The following is a 20,183-nucleotide window of genomic DNA, read 5'->3' as shown; positions in this document are numbered from 1 at the left end:
GCCCCCTTTCTGGACTCAAGTATACTCAGTGCCCCCCTGGGCTCCTGTCCCCTCCATCTGTGGTGGGCCACTGCTGGGCGAGACTGGGAGCAGAATGGACTTCCTGGGGCAGAAGTCGCCTGACCAGTACTCCCCAGGTCAGCCCTGTCCCCTGCAACAGCCATGAAGTCCACCACTAGGGACCCCCACCAGGTGCCCTCCCCACATGGGGCCCTGGAGGGCCCTATCCCAAGCCACCCCTCTGAGCTGGCGCCAGGGTGGGCCACGGGCTCAGGCTACTGTGAGGGCCCCCTAGGACTGCCTTCCAGGGCAGGGTCATGCCCTGTGTGGGGAGGCTGGGTCTCCCACCTGGGTTCTTCTGGCCCAAGCCCTCATGGCTGAGGGTGCCTCTGAGCCCCGGAGAGAAGAGAGCGCCTCTCTAGGAAGAGGTAGTCTCTGGGACCCGGACGCGGCCCCTCGCTATGCTCACCTTGCCCACCAGCTGCCTCAGGTGAGCTCAGGTGCGGGCAGGGGGCTCCCTTCTCGGCAGCCCCGCCCTGGCCCCCACCCCCGAGGCGGGCTCTTCAGACGGGGCGGGCCTGAGGGCGCCGGGCTGGGCCCCACCCGCGGCGGGCGGAGCGGGGGAAGCCCGGTCGGGTCGAGGGCCCAGCGTGGCGCCCAGGGCCATGGAACCGCGGCCGTGGCCCGGGACCTGTGCGGCGGCGGCGGCGGTGAGTAGGGTCGCAGGGGCATGGCATCGAGCCTTGCCGGCGCCTGGGTCCCTGCGCCGGAGGAAGGGGACGCGGGGGGAGGGGACCGCGGGGCGGCAGAGGAAGGGGACAGGGGATGGGAGGGTAGGGGAATGCATGTCTTTGATCTGGCTTCCCTGGGGACTGGGTCCATCTTCCGACCGAGTTAGCGAGTTAGCGGTTCAGCCGGGGCGGGGTCCTTCCGCCGAGAGGAAGCACCATGTCAGGGGCCAGAGGGGTCTGGGGGATCCCGACAGAGAAAGATCAGGGTCCCCCACCTTACCGCAAGCACGGGTGGGGGTGGGGCTGCCTGGTTCCTCCGAGGTGCAGGGCAACATGCGGGGCTGGCAGGAAGCCTGTAATCTGCTCCTCCCAAGCCCTGTCTGTACCCAGGGGAAGGAAGTCAGTCTCACCCCCGACCCATGGGCACCTCCTCTGCTGAAGAACCTGAGGGCAAGCGCTGGGGTGGGAGAGACTGGGCAGAGAGAGGCCCCCGCCTGGGCAGCCAGGCTGGGAGCTAGCAGCCCCTGTCCCCTAGGCTCTCTTCTTCCTGCTGCTGCTGGGTGCCCGGGCCAGCACCCCCAGCCCCCGGTGTGACTGCGGCCACAGCTTCCCAAAGCGGACTGGTCTGGGCTGCTGCAAGGGCTGTCCAGCAGGTGAGGGGCTGAAGGGGTGGGAGGGAAATGAGAGGAAGTGAGGGCTAACCACAGACAGGTGAGGGTCAGGTGGGGCTGGGGAGTAGAGGTAGGCAGGCTAGGGATGAGGGGAGGGGAGGCTTAAAGTAGAGCCAGAGAGGGGGGAGGGGAAGGTGGAAGCCCTCTTTGGCTGACCCCACACTGGGTTCCACAGGGCACTACCTGAAGGCCCCCTGCACAAAGCCTTGTGGCGTGGCCATCTGCCTCCCCTGTCCTCAGGGCACCTTTCTGGCCCGGGAAAACCACTACGAGACCCGCTGTGCCCGCTGCCAGGCCTGCGATGAGCTGGGTGAGGGGCTGCCTAGTACTGGGGGTGGGGGGTGCTTGAGGACATGTCTGGCCAGGGTCTTTCTGAAGGCAGTGCTGACTCGAGCCCAGCCTTTGGGTAGGAGGCCCCTGTGCCCACCCCATGCCACCGCAGGCCACGCCATGTGGGTGCCTGCACCCTGGTCCTGCCTCAGGATGTCTGTGAGCCCCGTCATCCTGGTGACCTGTCTCTGTGCCCCAGCCTCTGGTCTGTGATGATCCCCACACTTCTCTCACTTTGGGGGCCGTCCTGTCTCTGGTGTCTGCACCTCCATTCTTCAGGGGACCTGTCCCACCTCTCTGTGGGGGTCTCTGGCTCTGACAGCCTCTGCTCTCCCCAACCCCCTGTTCCCACCAGCCCCCCAGATGGCCCTGAGGAACTGCTCAGCAGTGGCAGACACCCACTGTGGCTGCAGGCCAGGCTGGTTCATGGACTGCATGGTCAGCCAGTGCCGGCTTGGTTCCCCCTTTCGCTGCCACCCATGCACAGACTGTGGGGCCCTGCACCGGCACACACAGACACCTTGTGAGTACCCTCATTCTGGGCTCCCACACCCCACCCCATCCCCGCCTCCTCCTCTTCCATCCTGACCCACACCATCTCCTGGACCATAGGTTCTAGCAGAGACACCCACTGTGGGACCTGCCTGCCTGGCTTCTATGAATATGGCAAGAACTGCGTGTCCTGTCCCACGTAACTTCCTGGCTGCCCGGGGCTGGGGGAAGGGAGGCTGGGAGCAGAGTGGGGGTCGAGGGGCGGGGAAGAGTGAACTCAGTTCTCTGGTAGATGGGCCCCCCTTCAGACACACTTTGAATGGCAAAGAGAAATCTGAATTCACTTTACGTCAGATAAGTAAGGGGGCATGTCTCTACTTTATGTCATACTTTCCTCTATAATCCTTCCGGCCCTATGTTACCTTGTCACTTAGAGAGTCACGTTAATGTAGTTTCAAAACTTGGGCTGAGGCTCAAGATCTCTCCCTGGTTCCTTGAAGCGTCTCGAGCAAGTTACTTCACCTCTTCAATCTGTTGGCTCCCCATCTGAATGGGGTGGGGGGGGGGGGAGGGACTGATGTTAATAGGCTCCCCCGGGGCTATGGTTAAGGGGTGATTAGTCACTTATTGCTCAGCAAGTTTCTTGAGTATCTACTATTTCCAGACACTGTTCCAGGTACTAGGGAGACAACAGGGAACAAAACAGGCAAATCCCAGAGCTGACACTTTAGTGCCCCTCTGTCTAGTCTTAAAGACGCTCAATAAGCGGTGTTGCTGTTGCGTGAACACTGGTGACATTTCAGCAGTACTTTGGGAACGTTCTTGGGTAGAGTGAGACTCTCAAGAGGGTGGGGCCTCCAGGGTGGAGAAGATGTTGGGTGGTCCTGAGCAGTCCTTCCCAGTGTGTACCTCACCCTCCACCCATTTCCCCCTCCCCTTGCAGGAGCACCCTTGGGAGCTGTCCTGAGCCCTGTGTGGCTGTCTGTGGCTGGAGGCAGAGTATGTGGTGAACTGGAAATGCCAGTGGGAGAGCTGGGATGGGCCACGGGGAGGTCGGGGGATGGCTACCACCCACCAGCTGCTCTTTCAGTGTTCTGGGTGCAGGTGCTCGTGGCAGGCCTGGTGGTTCCACTCCTGCTTGGTGCCACCCTGACCTACACATACCGCCGCTGCCATCCTTGCAAGGCCATGGGGCCCAGTAAGTGCACGTACGAACACACACACATTCTGAGAGGCCCGGGGTCAGGATGGGTAGCCCACAGCCCATTGGGCCTGGCTATGGTGGGTAAACTGAGGCAGAAAGTGATGGGAGTGGGGTGCAGGGGAACCCAAGAGGAGCTGGGCTAGCACCCAGGTTCAAGTGCCTTGCCTGATTGCTCATTAGACTCTCTGTGTCTCTCAGCAGATGACACTGGTGTGGAGGTCCTGACCCCCCTACAGGTGAGATTCTCAGTAGCTAGTGTTCTGGGAGGAGCGTGAGCAAGTCTTCTGGAGCTGAAAGTTTGGGCCTTATTATAACTTGGATCCCAGGCACTGAAGAGACCTAACAAACACATGGGCCAAGTTATCAGTGAATGAGAGCATCTCTGAGTAGCTCTGAGCCTACAGGGTCCAGACAGGTAAACAGGAGTGCTCAGTTCAGTAGGATGAACAGGAGGCTTATGCCAGGGTTGGGGGAATAAGAAGCGGGCAGCAGGGTCAGGGCATTCTAGGTAGAGGACAGGGCTCCTCTCCTGGGTCACAGTGAGAGGGTACAGCTGCCCAGGGGAGGTGGAATGGGAGATGTGTCTACTGACTGAGTCAGGGGTGCCCACTCCTGCTCAGAGACCCCGGCACAGGCAGGAGCCTTGCTAAGCAAGCAAGGCTGACCCGGGGGTCTCTTTTGGCTTCCAGACCACCAATCTCTCACCCCCGGACAGTGGCCCCGCCCTTCTGGTGCCACCCAGCAGCAGTGAGAAGGTGTGTCCTGTCCAGTTGGTAGGCCACGGCTGGACCTCTGGCTCTCCGCAGACGCAGGAGGCGCCCTGCCCAGAGGCCACATGGTCCTGGGACCAGCTGCCCAGCAGAGCTCCTGGTAAGGGATTTCAGTGGCCTGAGAGCTTGACCCCTTCTCCTGAATCTGAGGTGATAAGCTTTGGTTTCCTGTGGACACTTGCCCTCATTCCCTAATGGGCCAGGTGGACCTTCCTGCCCTACTTGGCCCCTGTCCCTGGCCCCTGCCCGCACCCTCCATTGGATTTCTCTGGCCTGCCCGCAGGCCCGTCGCCCCCGCTCTCGCCGGCGCTCCCTATAGGCTCGGCGGCCGCCACGCTCCAGCCTGGCCCGCAGCTCTATGACGTGATGGACGCCGTGCCCGCGCGGCGTTGGAAGGAGTTCGTGCGCACGCTCGGGCTGCGCGAGGCGGAGATCGAGGCGGTGGAGGTGGAGGTCGGCCGCTTCCGCGACCAGCAGTACGAGATGCTCAAGCGCTGGCGCCAGCAGCAGCATGCGGGCTTGGGCGCCGTCTATGCGGCCCTGGAACGCATGGGGCTGGACGGCTGCGCCGAGGACCTGCGGAGCCGCCTACAGCGCGGCTCGTGACGCCGGGGCCCACCCGCCACTTCGGGGCTCTTGGTGGCCCTTGCAGAAGCCCTAAGTACGGTTACTTATGCGTGTAGACATTTAATGTCACTTATTAAGCCCCTGGCATGGCTCTGCGTAGCAGCGCCAGCCAGCCTCACCCTTGAGCGCCCCCAGGGTCCAGTTAAGGCGAGGCAGCGCCAGTGAGGATCAGGCGGGCGTCGAGGCTTCTCAGCTGTTTCTCGGCCTGTGTTTGGTTGAGGCCTAGGTATTAAATCTATGAAGAAAAGCTACAGCTTGGTGTTTCCGCGGGGCTGGGGGTGTTAAGCGGCCCAGACTTGGTTTCTGAAGGGCCATAAGTCTTATTGCCACCCACGGCAAAGGCCAGTGTGACCCTCATCCCAAGCCTGCCCCTCCCGCTCAGCCGTGGCCCAGTTACCCCGAGGAGAGGAAGTCGCGGTGTCGGCGAGTGAGAGTGAGCATGGGCCCCGGGCGGCTGAGAGAGCTTTAATGGGGGTGCGAGATGGCGGGGATCCAGGAGGCAGCAGTTGGGAGACACAGCTTTAGGGTCCCTTGTCCTCCGCTCACTCCACCAGGGCAGTGAAAGGGTACGGGGAGGTGCGGGGCCTGGCTGGGGACGGTGCGCAGACTTGAGGGTGGTGGGGCGCCCGGAGCGGCAACTCCGTTCCTACGACGGGCAGTTTGCAGTTTTTATCGTTTCTGGTAAACATGACTGAGAGGAAACCCTCGGCGGGGATGGGAAATGCGGCCGGGGCTGGGCCGGGCGCCGATCTGGGTCAGGGAGGGAGGAAAACCCCTTCCCCGAGCGTGGGCCCTGCCTCCGCCCAGGATGCGCCAGCGACGTGGGTTCCGGGGTGCGGGGGAGGGGGCGGCAGCCGGGCGCGCTCCCCGCAGGAAAACAAAGTCATCACCCTCGGAGCTCGGGAAGAGCTCTGCACACTTTGACATTCAACGAACATGCAAATATATGTAAGTAGGCATGCAAATAAGCAGCATCTTTTTTGCGTCAACAGCTTGGGCACTTTTTCTGAGCGGCGGAGGCGGCTGGCGCGCTCCAGTGCCGCCCGGGATTGAGGATGCGGAGGCGGGGTCGGGGTCAAGGAAGGGTTTCAGCGCAGGAGGGGAGGGCGGCGCGGCTCCCAGCCCTTCCGCCCAGGCCGGGCAGGGTCTGGGGGCACCCCCGAGCTCGCGAGGCTGCGTCTAGTACTTAGCGATGTCCCCCTTCTTCAAAATGATCTGTCGCTGCCAGGGCGCCAGCTTGCTCTCGTCGTAGCCCAGCGTCCGCAGCTTCTCCGACTGCTCTTTCTCCCGCTGTATCTCCTCCTGCTTCTGTCTCTCCTCCTCTTTCCTAGGCATGGGGTGGGGGCAGAACCCCGGGCAAGGGTGAGAGGGTGGGCGAGGCCCCACGAGGGGTCAGCGGTGGCAAGGAGTGGGGTTACTAAGGGCAGGGGCTGGGTTGCTGAGGACAGAGGCACTCGTTTCACGGGTTGTAGGGGCAGAAGGGGATTGGGTTGGGTTAGGAGGGATGTGGGTAGGATTGCTGGGGACAGATGGGCTTGACTAGCGGCAGACTGGGGTCACGGGGGTGGGGGTGGGGTGGAACACATAGGAGTTGGGTGAGTGAGAGACTGTGGCTGGGTTATTGCTGACCGGGTGTTACTGGAAACAAGTGCTGAGACACAGTGTGACAGAGGATGAGGAGGGGGTGGTGTGGGGAAAGAGCATGAAGTTATTGGGGCTAGAACCTGAGTTCCTGGGACTGGGGGTAGGGCTGCTGGGTAGCAGAAGGACCACATTTTTGGGAGATAGGCGCTGGGTAACTGGGGACAGGTTATTAGAATATGGCTAGATCTACGCTGGTGATGAGGCTAAGCATCAGTATCTTTGTTCCCGTTAAGACTAAGCATGTGTGGCCAAGAAGGACCACATTTTTGGGAGATAGGCGCTGGGTAACTGGGGACAGGTTATTAGAATATGGCTAGATCTGTGCTGGTGATGAGGCTCAGCATCATCAGCATCTTTGTTCCCGTTAAGACTAAGCATGTGTGGCTAAGAAGGACCACATTTTTGGGAGATAGGCGCTGGGTAACTGGGGACAGGTTATTAGAATATGGCTAGATCTGTGCTGGTGATGAGGCTCAGCATCATCAGCATCTTTGTTCCCGTTAAGACTAAGCACGTGTGGCTGTTGAGCATTTGAAATGTTGGGACTGAGATGCCCTGTAGGCTCAAAATGTTCATTGCATCTCGCAGACTTAGTTTTAAAAAAGAGTGTAAGACATCTCAATTTTTATAATTACTATCACTGGGTTACATAAAATATACTATTAAGTTCACTCATATCTTTTTATTTTTTTTCACTGTGGCTGCTAGAAAATTTGTGGCTCAAATGATATCTCTATCAGCACTTGGCTAGATTACTAGGGGTAAAAACTAAAGAATTGAGGGACATACATTTTGTTTAAAAAATAATTGAGGGTCAGATGCTCTAGATTATTGATACCGAGGCTGGATTAACTGCAGGGCACAGAGGCTAGGTTAATGGGAGAGAACTGGGTAATTGGGGGTACAGGTTATTACAGCGTAAGAGCTAGACTTTTGGGGGCAGTGGATAAGCTACTAATGTCTGGTGGCATTATTGGGAGCAAAGATGCTGTGCAAACAGGGCTGAGTGACAAGGGGAAATGCTCACGATGGGCCTAGATGAAGAGGCGAAAGGACTGGGACTGGATGGGGGGAAGGGACACAGGTTGGGCCCAGCCCCACACTCACCGCTTCTGCTCCCTGGAAGAAAAAAGAGAGAGCGTTGGTTGGTGCCACCACCTCAGGGACACAATCAAGACACCTTGCTGAGCCCCGCGTCTTCCAGAGCTCACCTCTCATCTTCTAGCTTCTTCCGCAGGATGTCCCGCCTCCAGGCAGGCATGCTGGCCAGCCAGGCCTCCTCCTGCTCCTCCTGCAACACAGCACAGCATGGGCTGGGAGATGGGGCCAGCACCCCCACCCAGGGGACTTCTTTGAGTCAGGGACAACAGGTTGCAGGAAGAGACCCTTCTGTAGGGCAAATGGATGAAGACTCAGGCCCCTGTGTCCTAGAGGGGGCACCAGAGAGTCAAGGGCTGAGTGCAGAAGAAGAGAAGAGCAGCAGAGATTCCCCCACAGGGTTGGGTGGATAGATGGCTCCAGGCCCATGACCCAGAATCTCTGGGCAGACTCATACTTGGGCCTCCATAGTTCCTGCCAGCTCAGAGAGGCTCAGACTGGTCCCTGGTGCCACTGAGAAGGAACTTCTGGCCCATGCCTATCCTATTCTGAAAGGGGGGAGACACCAGCTCATTGTGCGGCTGCAATGACACCGTGCGGGGAGGATCCAACACAGGCAGCTTACAGCAAAGAGTTTTATTACTTGCATGTTACAGAGGAGAAAGAGTCTGGACACGTCAAATGAACACTGCACATGTGGCTCCCCTGACCTCAGCCAAAGAGGTCGCTCTGAACTCCAGTGAAAAATGAAAGCCACAGGGCCCCAAGGGGGACCCACAGTCCCCCGCTCACAGGGGCTGCTGTTTCCACCTGGCTCCACACGGAGCCAGGCATTGCTGCAGAGTCAGAGGGGGACACCTGGTTGACCCTGTGCTCTGCCCTGCCGATTCCTGCCAACACCCCACAGTCGGCCACTGAAGGCTGAGACAGCCTGGTCCTAGACACTCTGGCTTTTCCAAGGCCACTCATCCTGTCCTGGTTTCTTCCTGCCGCTTCTGACCTCTAGAGGGGATCAGACAGGCATCCAGGCCCAGGTTAAGACACTTGAGGGTAAATTCTGGATCCTGTGTCTCAGATATCAAAGAGCTCCGCCTCCTTCTCCTTCCAGAAGGAGAAGCTCCGGTCGATGTACCGGCAGATGTCCTCATTGCTGAACTCGCCCATCTCAGACACCAGCTCCAGAGGGTCTTCGGAACTAGGAGGGACCGTCGTCGGGGGAGGCGCAGGCGGGGGTGAAGGCGGGGGCAGCCGCGCAGGGGCCGGCGCCTCGGGCTGCCCCTCTGGCCAATTCCCTGCCCGAGCTGTGCTGGCCTCCTTCATCGGTTCCCACTCATCCTTATCTATCCCTTCCTTTTGCTCCTTCTCCTCCTCTTCTCCTCGGGCCGGTTCAGCCTCCGGGCTGTCTTCGAAGAACTGGCGTCTGAGGTCCTCGAAGCCGTCGCTCCAGCTGCGCCGGCCGGCCTCCACCTCCTCGATCACCACGCGGTGGAAGAGACGGATGAGCTCCCACGGGTGGCTGCCCAGCCGGTCGAACATCTCGTAGCACAGCAGGTGGCGGAACTTGCGCTCCTCGCGGCTCAGGCCCATTTCAAGCAGCTGGAAGTAGCCGAGCATGAAGAGGTCCAGCGTGAGGCTGTCGTAGCGCCGGGGCGCGCCGCCGTCGAGGGGCGGCAGGAAGTGCTCGGGCCAGTACAAGCCGTGCGCCAGGGCCCGGCCGCGGGGCTGGCGCGCCGGCACCTGCCGCATCAGGCTCCGCCAGTGGCCCAGCAGCTTGCCCACCACCTGCCGCTGCCTCAGCAGGCGCAGCAGCCGCCCGTCCGGGCCATCGCCCGCCGGCGGCCGGGAGGCAGCAGCGGCCTCGGGGCCGGGGTCGACGCCGGCGCCCGCAGCCACCACGCGGGGCAGGAGTCTGCGCAGGCGCACCTGGGCGTGGTGCCCGGGGCCGCGGAAGGTCCACTTGCGCCAGTGCTCCAGGAAGAGGTAAACGATGCGCTCCTTGCGCATGTCAATGTAGTCCTGGACGCCGCGCAGCTCGGTGGTGGACGGCGGCCTGCGCGCCAGCTGCTCGGGCCCTGGCAGCGCCGCCTGGCGGCCCGGCGCCTCGGGCGCATCCAGGACGCCCACGGGCTCGCCCGCGGCCGGTAGGCCGTTGGCGGTGGCGGCGACGGCGGTGCTCGGCTCGCTGGGGCTGGCCGCCACGTAGTCCTCCTCGAGGATGGGCTCGCGGTCCGGCGCGCTGGCAGGCAGCGAGAGCTTCCGGCGCGGGCCGCGCGGGGTCTCCAAGCCCTGGGCGCGTCGCTCGTACGTGGCGCGGAGGTGCCGCACAGAGACGCCGCACTCGAGGATCTCGCGCGCCACGGCCTCGCGGCACCAGCTGAGCGAATGCGAGCGGCCCAGGCAGAGAGGGCCCGGCCGCCAGGGGGCGTCAGTCAGCGGCGGCAGCGGCTGGCCCGTGTCGGCAGCCAGGAGCTCGGCCGGGTGCGCCGGCCGTCCGCCCAGCGCGGCTAGCAGCGAGGCCATGCTCTTGAGCAGCACGGAGATCTTGCTGCACCAGGCGGGCAGGCTGGCGGCGTGGCCGTGCATGCGGCGCGGGTCGACGGTGAAGCGCGGCGCCGACAGGGCGGCCGAGATGGGCAGCAGTTGCTCCAGCTCCAGCTCCAGCTGCTCCAGGCGCGCCTCCAGCTTCTGCGCCTTGTGCAGCACCTGCAGGTTCTCAATTTGCTGTTCGATGCGAAGGATGTCGGCCTCGGTCATGAGTTCCCCGAAGGGCCCGAGGATGGCGTTGTGCTCGCGGGAGTACCTCCAGCCCTCGCGGGGGTAGCAGCACGAGCTGGCGGCCGTCAGCTAAGGCGGGGAAGACAAGAGAGGGGAGGGGGGCGCGTCTCCCTCTGGCCCGGCTCCCGCGACGGTCGCCGGGAGGCGCCATTTGCATGTCCTGGGTGGTGTAATGGCTCCGCGGGGCTGCGTTTGCAGGGACGGGCTGCGCCTGGCCGGCGGTACGCTGGGACGAGGCTTCGGCCCAGGCTGCCGCTCCAGGCGCTGGGCAGTGTCCGCTTTGGTCGCTGGCAGAGACACACAGCTGGGCGTTGGGCACTGTTGCAGAGGCAGGGCCGGCGGATGGGGTCTCCACACCTGGTTTGGTCGCTCATTACACCACCGAAGGAACATGCAAAAGGCGTGGAAGCTGCGACAGACAGCAGTCCTCTCCCTCCCCATCCAAGGTCTGCGATTTGAGGCCAGATCCCAGCGAGGGCGCTCCTCACTCCAGACAGATGACCCCCCTAATCAAAGTCCCCTGCAGCCAAGCCCTCCCTGTCTAGGCCATCGGTTTTGCTGCTGAATGAGAGGCTGCTAAAGAGCCCGTGGCTTCCACTCCTATTCCCACCCACTCTGACTCCTAGAATAACACAATTGATAGAGCTAGGCTCGCCAGGCACTTTCTTAGAGTCTCATCTGTTCCTCATTCTACGCTTTTCCAGCAGGGTGGGGGGAAGGGCTGCCATCACCTCACAGGCGTCCCAATCCATCCTGGCTAGTACCGTCCCACTTAGGACCATGTTTCCCACATACAAATATGACAATGCCACAACTCTGAAAGAAGCATCTATACATAAAGTTATGTTTTGGCTGGTTTCTATTGTTGTTTATTTCCCTGAATTCTATATACCTGCTTCCCTTGCCAGAAGGTGAGTGCTTTAAAGGTAGATACTGTGACATGTACATGTGTACTCCACTACTTGGCTTTCACTTGGCACTCAATAGATACTTATTGAATAGAAGTTTAAAAAAAAATGATGAAGCCACTTGGCTACTCAATCCCACTCCCAGGCTCCCCACTGCTCTAGAAGAAAGTCCATTTTCTTCAAAGCCAGGCCTTGGTGACCTGACCAGGACTGACATCTCCAGCTCCGCCCCTTGGGTAGTACTGAGCTGGAGCCACCACACCGGCTCTGATTCCCAGACCGCCCTTGTCTTTCCTGCTTGCTCTTTGCCCCACTCTTTTCTCTGTCCCCTTCTTCCTAATCTTCCACGCCTACCTTAGACATCACTTTCTCCTCTCCTCGGAGAAGGCAATGGCACCCCACTCCAGTACTCTTGCCTGGAAAATCCCATGGACGGAGGAGCCTGGTAGGCTGCAGTCCATGGGGTCACGAAGAGTCAGACATGACTGAGTGACTTCACTTTCACTTTTATGCATTGGAGAAGGAAATGGCAACCCACTCCAGTGTTCTTGCCTGGAGAATCCCAGGGATGGGGTCACACAGAGTCAGACACGACTGAAGTGACTTAGCAGCAGTAGCAGCAGCAAGTCCCCCCCAAACCCAAGTATTAATAGGATGGTGGATCTCAGGCTGCCCCAGTCCTCCGCCCTCCCCAGTAAAGCACCTCCTCATTTGACCTGTTTTGTCTCCCTGGGGGCATTTATCATGCTACTAAGGTGCTGTGTTTGCTTATTGGTTGACACACACACCCCCCCACCACCACCACAGCCACCTTAAGAGCAGGCCCTGACATATTCACTGTGAGTCCCCAGTGGATACAACAGTGTGCGATAAACAAGACGACGCCCAGGGGATGTTTGTTCAGCAGATGAAGGGCAAACTATCCTGCCAGCCAGTGATGGTGACAGATGAGAAGCCTGAGGCTGGATGAGGCAGTTCAGGAAAGGGGCCCAGGGCAGTCTGACTCTGACCAAAAGCCTCCTGCCGTCCTTAGGATGAGTCAGCCTCACCTGAGAGCTTGTTGGAAGAAGAAGCCCAGCCCCACCCAGAGGACCTGAACCACAATAGTCCTGTTAACAAGATCACAAGCGATTTGAGGGCACTTTAGAGCTTGATAAACATTGCCTTCTCATCAAGGGACAGGCAGTTGGGAGGAGGTGGGGGTAGTGCTGGCGGTGGAGACTGGGAACAGTCCCAGGAGAGGGGTGGGGGTCCAACCTTGCTTTTCCCCAAAGGTCATGGGAGCGGTCTGAGGCTGAAAGGGCCCGAGCAGGTTGGGGGATGGTGTGGGGGAGAGGCGAGGGGCCCAGGTGCAGACCCCAGGGCGCTCTGGAAAGCTCTTCCCCACCCACCTTCCGCCTCTGCTCCTCCTCCTCCTGCATCTTCAGCTGCAGCTTGCGCACCATCACCTGGCGCTTCCACTCGGGGATGGGCCGGCCCTGCTCGTCGTACGTGGGGATGAGCGCCTCCACGTCCAGCTGCACTCCCGGCGCAGGGGTGGCGGGCGGTGCCGGCGCCACGCTGCCATTGAGCAATGGCTGGGACCCCACGGCCGGCGGGGTGGGGCTCCGGGCCGGTGACGGTGCCGGCGATGCCGGCGGCAGCGGCGATTCCAGCTACGGATAGAAGCGGCGGGGCTGAGTGCTGGGCAAACGGGAGAGAGGGGAACCGGGGCGGGGCCGCCTGTCGCGTCTCCTACCTGGGAGGCCGGCTGCCCACTGCCGGAGAACACCGTGGTCAGCCCCTTGCTCTGCGGCGTGGGCTTCAGACTCTTGCCCGCCTTGATCTCAGCCAGCAGCTCCGAATTGTCGCCCGTCGGGGACATCATGTTGAAAGACTTGGTGCCTGCGCGGAGGCAGAAGAGGAGACGCTGGCCCGTTGTGGGGCCCGCAGCCCCGCCGCCCCCCAACCTGCCCTCTGCTGCCGCCTCCCCAAGTCAGGGCGGGCCCGGCCTTCCCTTGGGCTTAGAGGGCAGCTCTCCAGGTCCTGCCCCTCCACCCCGGCAGCTCTCGGGGACCCCAGAGGCGGGTCCTCCTCGGCTGGCAGCCAGTGCGGCCCCACCATCCTCCCGGCCCTACTCACGGGGTGTGGGGCCCCCACCCGGAGGCCCCTGGGAGTTCATGATGGCTCCTGGGCCTGCCCTGGCAACTCTAGTGAATGTCTCCGCCCAGCATACTGACTGCCCAGCTCCAAAACACTACCTGGGGCCAGCCACCTGACCTTTGTCCCGGGTTCCCTGGCGCAGCCCGACCAGGGTGGAGTCTCCCCTCTGACCCTCTCTGCATCAGCAAAGCCCAGTGACCCTTGGACTGAGTCACCTGGGGCTTCCCTGGCTCTAGACACTGGACCCTGGATCCCACAGCCTGGTCGGCCCCCTCCCACCCACCCCCCCCCCCCACGCCCACAGACAGACATCCGCGCAGACACACTGGTTGCAAGCCCGGAGCACAGTTATGGCAAAGCGCAGCTCACTTCTGGCGGCCCCAGGAGAGCCGAGCCCTAACTAAGGACATGGGGTGGGGGCACTTAGGAAGAAGGGCCAAGCGGATGACATGCAAATGCGTGGAGTGGAGTTTGCATTTTCCAACGAGGCCTGCGACCGGGGTTTGACGAGGGTTGTCTTTCGAGCCGGAGGAGGGGTCAGGACTCGGTGAGGGGGAAAAAAGGGGGAACAGCTTCGAGGTCCCCGGGGTTGGGGATCCCCGAGCCCAGTAGTGGGAGGGGGAAAAAAGACAAAAAGTGCTGATGGGCGCCGGCTGCCGGCTCATTTCTTTAGGCTACACCGTCAGCCGCGCACAGAATGCGCACGCGCAGGTGGGAGTAGTGGCAGTCCAGCCAGTGGCGTCAGGCACCCCTCACCTGCCGGCCCCTCCTCCTGTCCTTTCCTCGAGCCCCCAGCCCCTCCAGCCCGACTTATCCTGAGCCTGCCCTGAGCCCCGCCCCTGCGCCTCTGCCGGGAGCCGCGCACGCAGCTACTCACTCTTCCTGTGTCTCAGGACTCTCACTTCTAGGGACGGAGAGGAGAGAAGCGACAGCGAAGTTAGGGGAGGGAGAGGGCTGGGGTGAGGCCAGGACAGCAGGGAAAGCGGGAGGAGGGGAGGGAGGGAGATGCTCAGAGAGGCCGGGGAGAGGAGGAACTTTGTGGTCCATCTGCCCCTGGCTCAGGTTGCGCTGGGGCTCCACAAGGGTGGTCTGCTCAGTTCTCAGCTTTGTTGGTGCTCTGAGAGCTGGGCTGGGCTGCCACGGGCCCTGGCCCCCCTTGCCAGGGCCTCAATCTTGGCATTGGTTGGGATAGGGCACCCAGCCCAGGCTCTGCTGCAAAGGGGTGTCTGGAGAAGCCCAGAGTCCATTTTTCTTCTGTTCCTAGCTTCAGCCTTGCTCCACACTGCCAAGGGAAGACACTGACCCCAAAGCTGGAGGCGCAACTGATGGTGAACATGCTACCATGGCTCCAGTCTGCAGGGGCTGTGGCTCCATAGGTACCCAAGGAGCCCAGGCTGGCCCTACCTGGAATCCTACTGCAGCCTCTCATGCCCTAGTCAGGGAGATGAAGCTTTGGATGGTGGTTTTAACCACGATCCTGGCACCGAGTGGCTGGGTGAGGAAGGCATCTCCGCCACCCACTGAGGCTGGAATGGAAGCATCAGCACCCAGATACCACCTCCTGGGCCTGCTGGGGGCCCTGACATGCAGGTGGCCCCACATTTCAGAAAAGAAGCCAGGGAATCCTGGTCATTGGTCTAGCTCTTTAAAAAGGATGATGCTCAGGGGTGTCACCAGGAGGGGGAGGGCAGGGTATGATGGACAGCTGGCCTTATCTCCTATAGCTAGGCCTGGGAATGTATAATGGCTAGCTCGGGAGAACAAGAGAAAGTGGCCAGGAGTGGAAGAGTCACTCCTGAGAAATATGGGGCAGGAAGAAGTCTGCCCAGCAACACTGCATCCTTGAAGCTAATTCTACTTCTCTGAGCTTCCCTCTAGCACCAGCCTGCCACCAGAGCTGGGAGGCCTTCCCTACTGGGCCAGAGGCAGTGGGCAGGACCAAAGAGGGCAGGGGACTTGCCCCAGATCACACAGCACAGTCCTGCTCTGACAAGAGCTGAAGCAACTCCGAGCCTTCCCTTAGGGTCAAGTCCTCATTGGGGTAGGGGCTGCAGAAAGATCAAGTAGGTAAAGAGGAGGCACCAGGACAGTGGCAGCTGGGGGAGGGGGTGGTCTAGGCTTCCCTCCCCGTTCAGGGCCAGCGCCGCCCTCCACCCCTCAACCAGCCCCTACTCACTGCCAGTGGAGGAAGAGGAGCGACGCTGCCCGCAGCCGGGGCCCGAGCCCTCGAAGGGCAGAGGCGGAGCAGGTGGCGGTGAGCTCAGGGCCTCCGGCAGGGGCGGAGGCGGGGGCGGCGGGGGCAGCTCCCTGGATGCCTTGGGGTCTGCGCCACAGCCGTTGTGCACGTGGTTTCCCGGCAGCAGCGCCGCCTGCGGGGGAGCCGAGGGGCCAGCGAGTGAGACGCGGGCGGCACGGCCGGGTCCCGGGCGGCCGGCGGGCGCGGGCTGGCGGGCACGCACCTCCTCGCTGTGCGCCATGCCCGGGCGTGCGACCAGCGGCTCCCCGGGGTGGCGGCCCAGCTGGCGGTAGTAGTCCCCCGTGCTGGGCTGCTTGCTGAAGGCGCGGGGCTTGCGGCCGGAGTCCTGCCTCCGCAGCCCGTTGCGGCCGTCGCGGGAGCTGGGCTGCGGGAAGACAGCGGGCGGAGTGAGCCCTGGGCACTCGTCCCTTATGCCTCCCGGCGCTTCACCTTCCGAGGGCTCACGGTCCCCGACCCTTCTGTTCTCAGAGAGAGGATAGGGGTGAAGGTACCCGGGGCCTCGGTGAAAGGGCAGGTCTGGTTGGCCGCACAGGGAGGGGTTCTGGGCGCCGGCCAAGGGGCGCAGGAGCCCCTACGGAGGCTAGAAGGGGCGGGCCCGGGGACGGGGTGACCCAGCCCGAACGCCAGGGGCGGCCCGAAGCAGGGGTAGCTCCCGGCCTCGGCAGCGCCAGGGCCTGAGCCTCACAGCGGCCCCCAGATGGTCCCCCGCGCGCCTTTCTTGCGGGGGTCCCACACCGAGGAAGCCCACTCGAGAGCCCGCGTCCTGCTGCGCTCCTGTTTGCCCAGGGCCCTCGGCGGGCTGGCCCGGGGCGGCGTCTGCTCCTACCTGCGACCGTGCCGGTGGCCCCCCGCTGTGCACCTGGCGGTGGGGGCCGCAACGACCCGACACCTGCGCTACCCGATCCCTCCTCTCAGGTTACAGCCCAACCCGCCCGCCCGCCCGCCCGACCGCACCCTCACCCTCGAGCGCTGTAGAGCTCTGTCGTCCTGACATCACCCAGAGCCTGCCAATCCCCGGCCAAACCCCCCAAACAGTCGGGAATGCCACGGGGGAGGGGGTCGCCAACTGCTGGGCCAAACCTGGCAGCCGTGCCTATCCTGCGGGCCAGATGTGGTCTCGTCCCCGCGGCACCTTTTTCCCTTCGCTTCGCGCTGAGCACCCCAGCCTCCATCCTCCAGAGGCAATTCGGACCTCACCGTGGGCACCCCCATGTTTGGTCCCCCGGGGTTCGGGGTCACGCCCCCGCTCTTCCCCTCCCGCATCTGGAAACCATCGCGGTCTGCGTAAGGGACACCGACACTCGCGCCCGAGACTCGGGTTTCGGGGGCGGCAGTGCGGGCTCGGGTGACAGCGCGGGCGGCCCGCCCTGTCGCAGCCGACCCCCACAAAGCCCAGCCCGGGAAGAAAGACAAGAGGTGGAGGGGCCAAAGGCCAAGTCACCTAGCAGGGGCTGTCCCCTGCCCCACCCTCAGTCCGCGCGTCCCCGCGGTGGCCCCGGTGGCCCCGGACCCTCCGAGCCCCACCCGGCAGGGCTCACGTTGCAAGGAAACGCGACACCGCAGGATTCGTTTTCTGGGCCGGCCTGCCCCCTCAGCGCCCCCTGCAGCTCCGAGGCGCGGACGCCGCGACCCCGCTCCTGCCGGCTGTCAGGGAAAAAGCCGCGGCTGGGGGCGCGGAGCATACAAAGAGACCTTTGTGGAGAGGCCCAGCGCCTGCCACCGGGCACGCACACACCCGGGAGGGGCGCGGGACCGAGCAGTCCTGGTGCTCGCTCAGGGGAGCGGAGGGGAGGGAGCGGGGCCGGGCCACCCGTCCTGCGGCTGGGGGCTGAGAGCGGAGCCCACCTGCTTGGCCGGGAAAGTCTACTGGCCCAAGGCACCCTGCAGGCCTCTCCTGGGCCCCCTCCACCTTCCAGAGATGAAAGGGGAAGCCACCGAAGGCCTGGTCTGAGGTGGCAAGAAGCGGGTTGGCGGGTGGCCTTGCAGGGACTGTATCCTTCCCTTCCCCCACCCGGTGGTCGTGTGACCTGGGTCACCTGTGGGAATTGGTTACTGAGCTTGGCTCTGGAGAGCTTGCTTTGGGCTTGAGAGAGAACTACAAGGTTAAGGCTCCTACAGGGCCTTAGAGGGGCTCTATTCTTTACCCCAGACTCAGTCACCTGGGGTCTCAGGGGCCCTCCCCTCTCAGACCAGCCTCGTTTTCTCCTCTTGGCCAGAACTCCTGGGCTCCTTCCGGGCCTCCGCGCCGCCCAGGACTCTGAGCTGTCCACGCCAGCCCTCTGTCCCTTCCCCTGCTCCAAAGCCTTGGCCAGAATCCTACAGGCCCTGCATCATGGGTCCCTCACACTCAGAGCACCCCCCCCTGAACTCAGCCCCTCCTCACTAGCTTGCTTCTCCCCAGGGAGAGACCCCATCTTAGGACCGGCTTGTCTATTCACCTGGGAGCTGAAGCCTCAAACTGGGGAGCCAGCCTCCATATTACCCCCTGCCACCAGCCCCCACTACTGAGGGTGCTGAGCCCTGCTGGTGCTCCCTCCTGGTGCTCCCTTCCACCCTCCTCCAACCCTCACCCTCACTACTGCCTGCATCTCCCACCTGGAAGACACTCCCTTGGGAGCCATTCTCCCCCTGTGCCCAGAGCTGGGTCTGTGGGGAGGCAGTTTACACTTATTCTCTGCCATCTCCATGAGCACCCTGCTCCTCTGGGCAAGATGGGGTGAGGATCCAGCTCCTGAGAGGCATGGCTATCAGGGTATACGTTCCTTCATGCCTCTCCTGCTCCCCATCTCCCCAAAGAGTGGTAGCTATGTCTTCCTTGTCTCCCTGCCTCCAGCATCCAGCCCTGGGTCGCCATGGAACTGAGCAGAAGTTTTGACTCCTGAACAGGCCACTGGACCAGGGACCCCCATCCCTCGCCCTGTACCCATGAGCCGGACTAGCCGTTGGCCTCCACCGTCCCCCATCAGCCCCCTCCCAGATCTGGAGGGAGGCAGGCTATGTTGGGGGGGGGGGGATTTCACTACCTCCTTGAAGGCCTCAGTCTCCACGTGTCGGAGTTTGTTCTTCGTCTGCAGGTAGATGTCAGCAGCTTTTAGCCCTTCAGGGGGCTTGGGAGCTGGGAAGCCTGGTGGGGGTGGGGGCAGCTGGGTGCCTGGGGGTGGGGGTGGTGGAGGGAAGCCGGGTGGTGGCGGTGGTGCTTTGGTTTTCTCCACCTTGCCATGGGGCAGGTCCGGCTCTGGGCTCAGCATGTCCATGTAGCTCTGTATGTCTGCTGCTCTTGGGCAGGGAACCCCTGAGAGGGAGGGAAAGATGGGTTGGGGAGTTTTCAGAAAGGCTGACCCCCAGCTGGAGACCCCTCTTCTGCCTGGAAATGATCTGCCACTGGGGGAGGCTGGCTCCAGTGGAGCTTGGCATGCATGGCTCCACTGTGGGTCCACCATCACCCTGGCCCTGCCCACCCTGGCCCTGCACTGTGCTCAGGTGGGAGGGGAGCTGGCAGAGGGTCTGGGCTCTAGGATGGGCTTACAGGGCAGAGCCACCTGGAGGGCAGAGGGTGGCTCCTCAGGACAGATCTGGCAAGGCAGGTGGCAGGAGTATGGACGGCCACACCCCAGCTTTGCAGGGTGCCCGTCAGCTCTGCAGGCTACCACCTGGTGGCCTGAATCCGGCATCACACCTAAGCTAGGGCGTGGTCCGCATGTGTGGACACACGTGCCTGGCATCTGCCCGAGTGTGCATTCATGTGTGTTCACGAATGTGCATATATGCTTCTTTGTACTTATGAGTGTGTTTGCATTAGACCTGGGGTCTATGAGTGTGTGCAGGTAGTATAGGTGTGGGCACATGTCTGTATTCATATTTATAGATTGTGTGTACACCTGTATAAGTTTGCACTCGAGTGTGGGTAGGCATGTGTAATGTCTGGGGAACTTGTGTGATGAATTGTAAGTGGGGTGCATGTAGCTTCTGTGGGTGGGAGGGTACCTGTGGATGTACAGGCACGTTTGTGATGGACACACAAGCATGAGTGCCACCTGTCCTCACCAGAAGCAGCGTCCCCTCCTGGTGACCTGGGCAGTCTCTGGTGTCAGCCACGGGCACAGTAGGTCCAGGGGTGGCCCTGAGGGCCCACTGGGCTGGCTCTCATCTGCTCTCCCTCCCACCTCCTCCAGGCCCACTCACCACGCACAGAGCGCTGGCCCTTGACACTCGAGTGGCTGGAGGAGCAGGAGTCGTAGTTGGAGAGGGTGCTGGTGGGCGAACTGAGGTCAAAGTTCGGCGGCTGGACCGACATGGTGGTATTGGGCGAGGACATGCCTGAGTCAGGCTGCTTGGTCTCCAGGTCAGCGGATGGATCCCGGGACAGCACGCGGTGCTCCACACTCTGAGTGGGAGAGGAGGCCGTAAGGGCAATCCTGCCCCAAAGACCAGCACATTCTGGGCCGGGGTCCTGCTGTGTGACCTCGGTCAAGCCACTTGCCTTTCTGGGCTCCCTTCCCCGTCATGAGAAGGTCTCTTCTCAGGTTCTTCCCAG

The 20,183-nt window shown here is 62.2% G+C and overlaps 3 protein-coding genes across 6 annotated transcripts in view; 2 read left to right on the top strand and 1 right to left on the bottom strand.

Moving 5' to 3' along the window:
• Positions 1–69: 69 nt before the first annotated feature.
• On the top strand, positions 70–5,072 carry TNFRSF25 (TNF receptor superfamily member 25). 4 transcript variants are annotated; one of them, XM_070474213.1, is made up of 10 exons: positions 70–710; positions 1,267–1,384; positions 1,578–1,712; positions 2,088–2,255; positions 2,345–2,398; positions 3,168–3,223; positions 3,329–3,422; positions 3,627–3,664; positions 4,118–4,298; positions 4,482–5,072. In XM_070474213.1, the coding sequence occupies exons 1-10, from the start codon at positions 666–668 to the stop codon at positions 4,802–4,804; spliced, it is 1,212 nt and encodes a 403-aa protein (XP_070330314.1). In that variant the 5' UTR covers positions 70–665; the 3' UTR covers positions 4,805–5,072. The 4 variants fall into 4 exon arrangements, with proteins under 4 accessions (XP_070330314.1, XP_070330313.1, XP_070330312.1 ...); XM_070474212.1 differs by having other exon boundaries at positions 2,345–2,423; positions 3,315–3,422; XM_070474211.1 differs by having other exon boundaries at positions 3,168–3,422; positions 3,630–3,664.
• Positions 5,073–5,274: 202 nt separating this feature from the next.
• Positions 5,275–20,183, bottom strand: part of ESPN (espin) — a 33,835-nt gene continuing 18,926 nt past the window's right edge. Inside the window, exons 6-15 of the mRNA XM_070474209.1 lie at positions 19,832–20,033; positions 18,673–18,941; positions 15,852–16,013; positions 15,569–15,761; positions 14,270–14,296; positions 12,989–13,134; positions 12,642–12,905; positions 7,681–7,760; positions 7,577–7,588; positions 5,275–6,152 (exon numbers count right to left, since the gene is read on the bottom strand). Coding sequence (XP_070330310.1) covers positions 6,005–6,152; positions 7,577–7,588; positions 7,681–7,760; positions 12,642–12,905; positions 12,989–13,134; positions 14,270–14,296; positions 15,569–15,761; positions 15,852–16,013; positions 18,673–18,941; positions 19,832–20,033 — 1,503 coding nt within the window. The 3' untranslated portion in view covers positions 5,275–6,004. The remainder of the gene's footprint in view (positions 6,153–7,576; positions 7,589–7,680; positions 7,761–12,641; positions 12,906–12,988; positions 13,135–14,269; positions 14,297–15,568; positions 15,762–15,851; positions 16,014–18,672; positions 18,942–19,831; positions 20,034–20,183) is intronic.
• LOC139037476 (uncharacterized) lies at positions 5,547–11,199 on the top strand. The gene is made up of 2 exons (XM_070474214.1): positions 5,547–5,773; positions 8,959–11,199. The coding sequence occupies exons 1-2, from the start codon at positions 5,547–5,549 to the stop codon at positions 9,710–9,712; spliced, it is 981 nt and encodes a 326-aa protein (XP_070330315.1). The 3' UTR covers positions 9,713–11,199.

This window comes from Odocoileus virginianus, chromosome 11 (genome assembly GCF_023699985.2).
Source record: "Odocoileus virginianus isolate 20LAN1187 ecotype Illinois chromosome 11, Ovbor_1.2, whole genome shotgun sequence".
In the NCBI taxonomy this organism is placed as follows: Eukaryota; Metazoa; Chordata; class Mammalia; order Artiodactyla; family Cervidae; genus Odocoileus; species Odocoileus virginianus.
The sequence above is the reverse complement of the archived record's forward strand: the minus strand, read 5'-3'. Positions and strand labels throughout refer to the sequence as shown.

Coding starts and splice junctions, on each gene's coding strand:
- LOC139037476 (XM_070474214.1), top strand. CDS start 5,547: ATGCGGCCGGGGCTGGGCCGGGCGCCGATCTGGGTCAGGGAGGGAGGA. Junction 5,774..8,958: donor CAACGAACATGCAAATATAT/GTAAGTAGGCAT, acceptor GGGCCGGTTCAG/CCTCCGGGCTGTCTTCGAAG.
- TNFRSF25 (XM_070474210.1), top strand. CDS start 666: ATGGAACCGCGGCCGTGGCCCGGGACCTGTGCGGCGGCGGCGGCG. Junction 1,385..1,577: donor CTGCAAGGGCTGTCCAGCAG/GTGAGGGGCTGA, acceptor TGGGTTCCACAG/GGCACTACCTGAAGGCCCCC. Junction 3,665..4,117: donor AGGTCCTGACCCCCCTACAG/GTGAGATTCTCA, acceptor TTTGGCTTCCAG/ACCACCAATCTCTCACCCCC.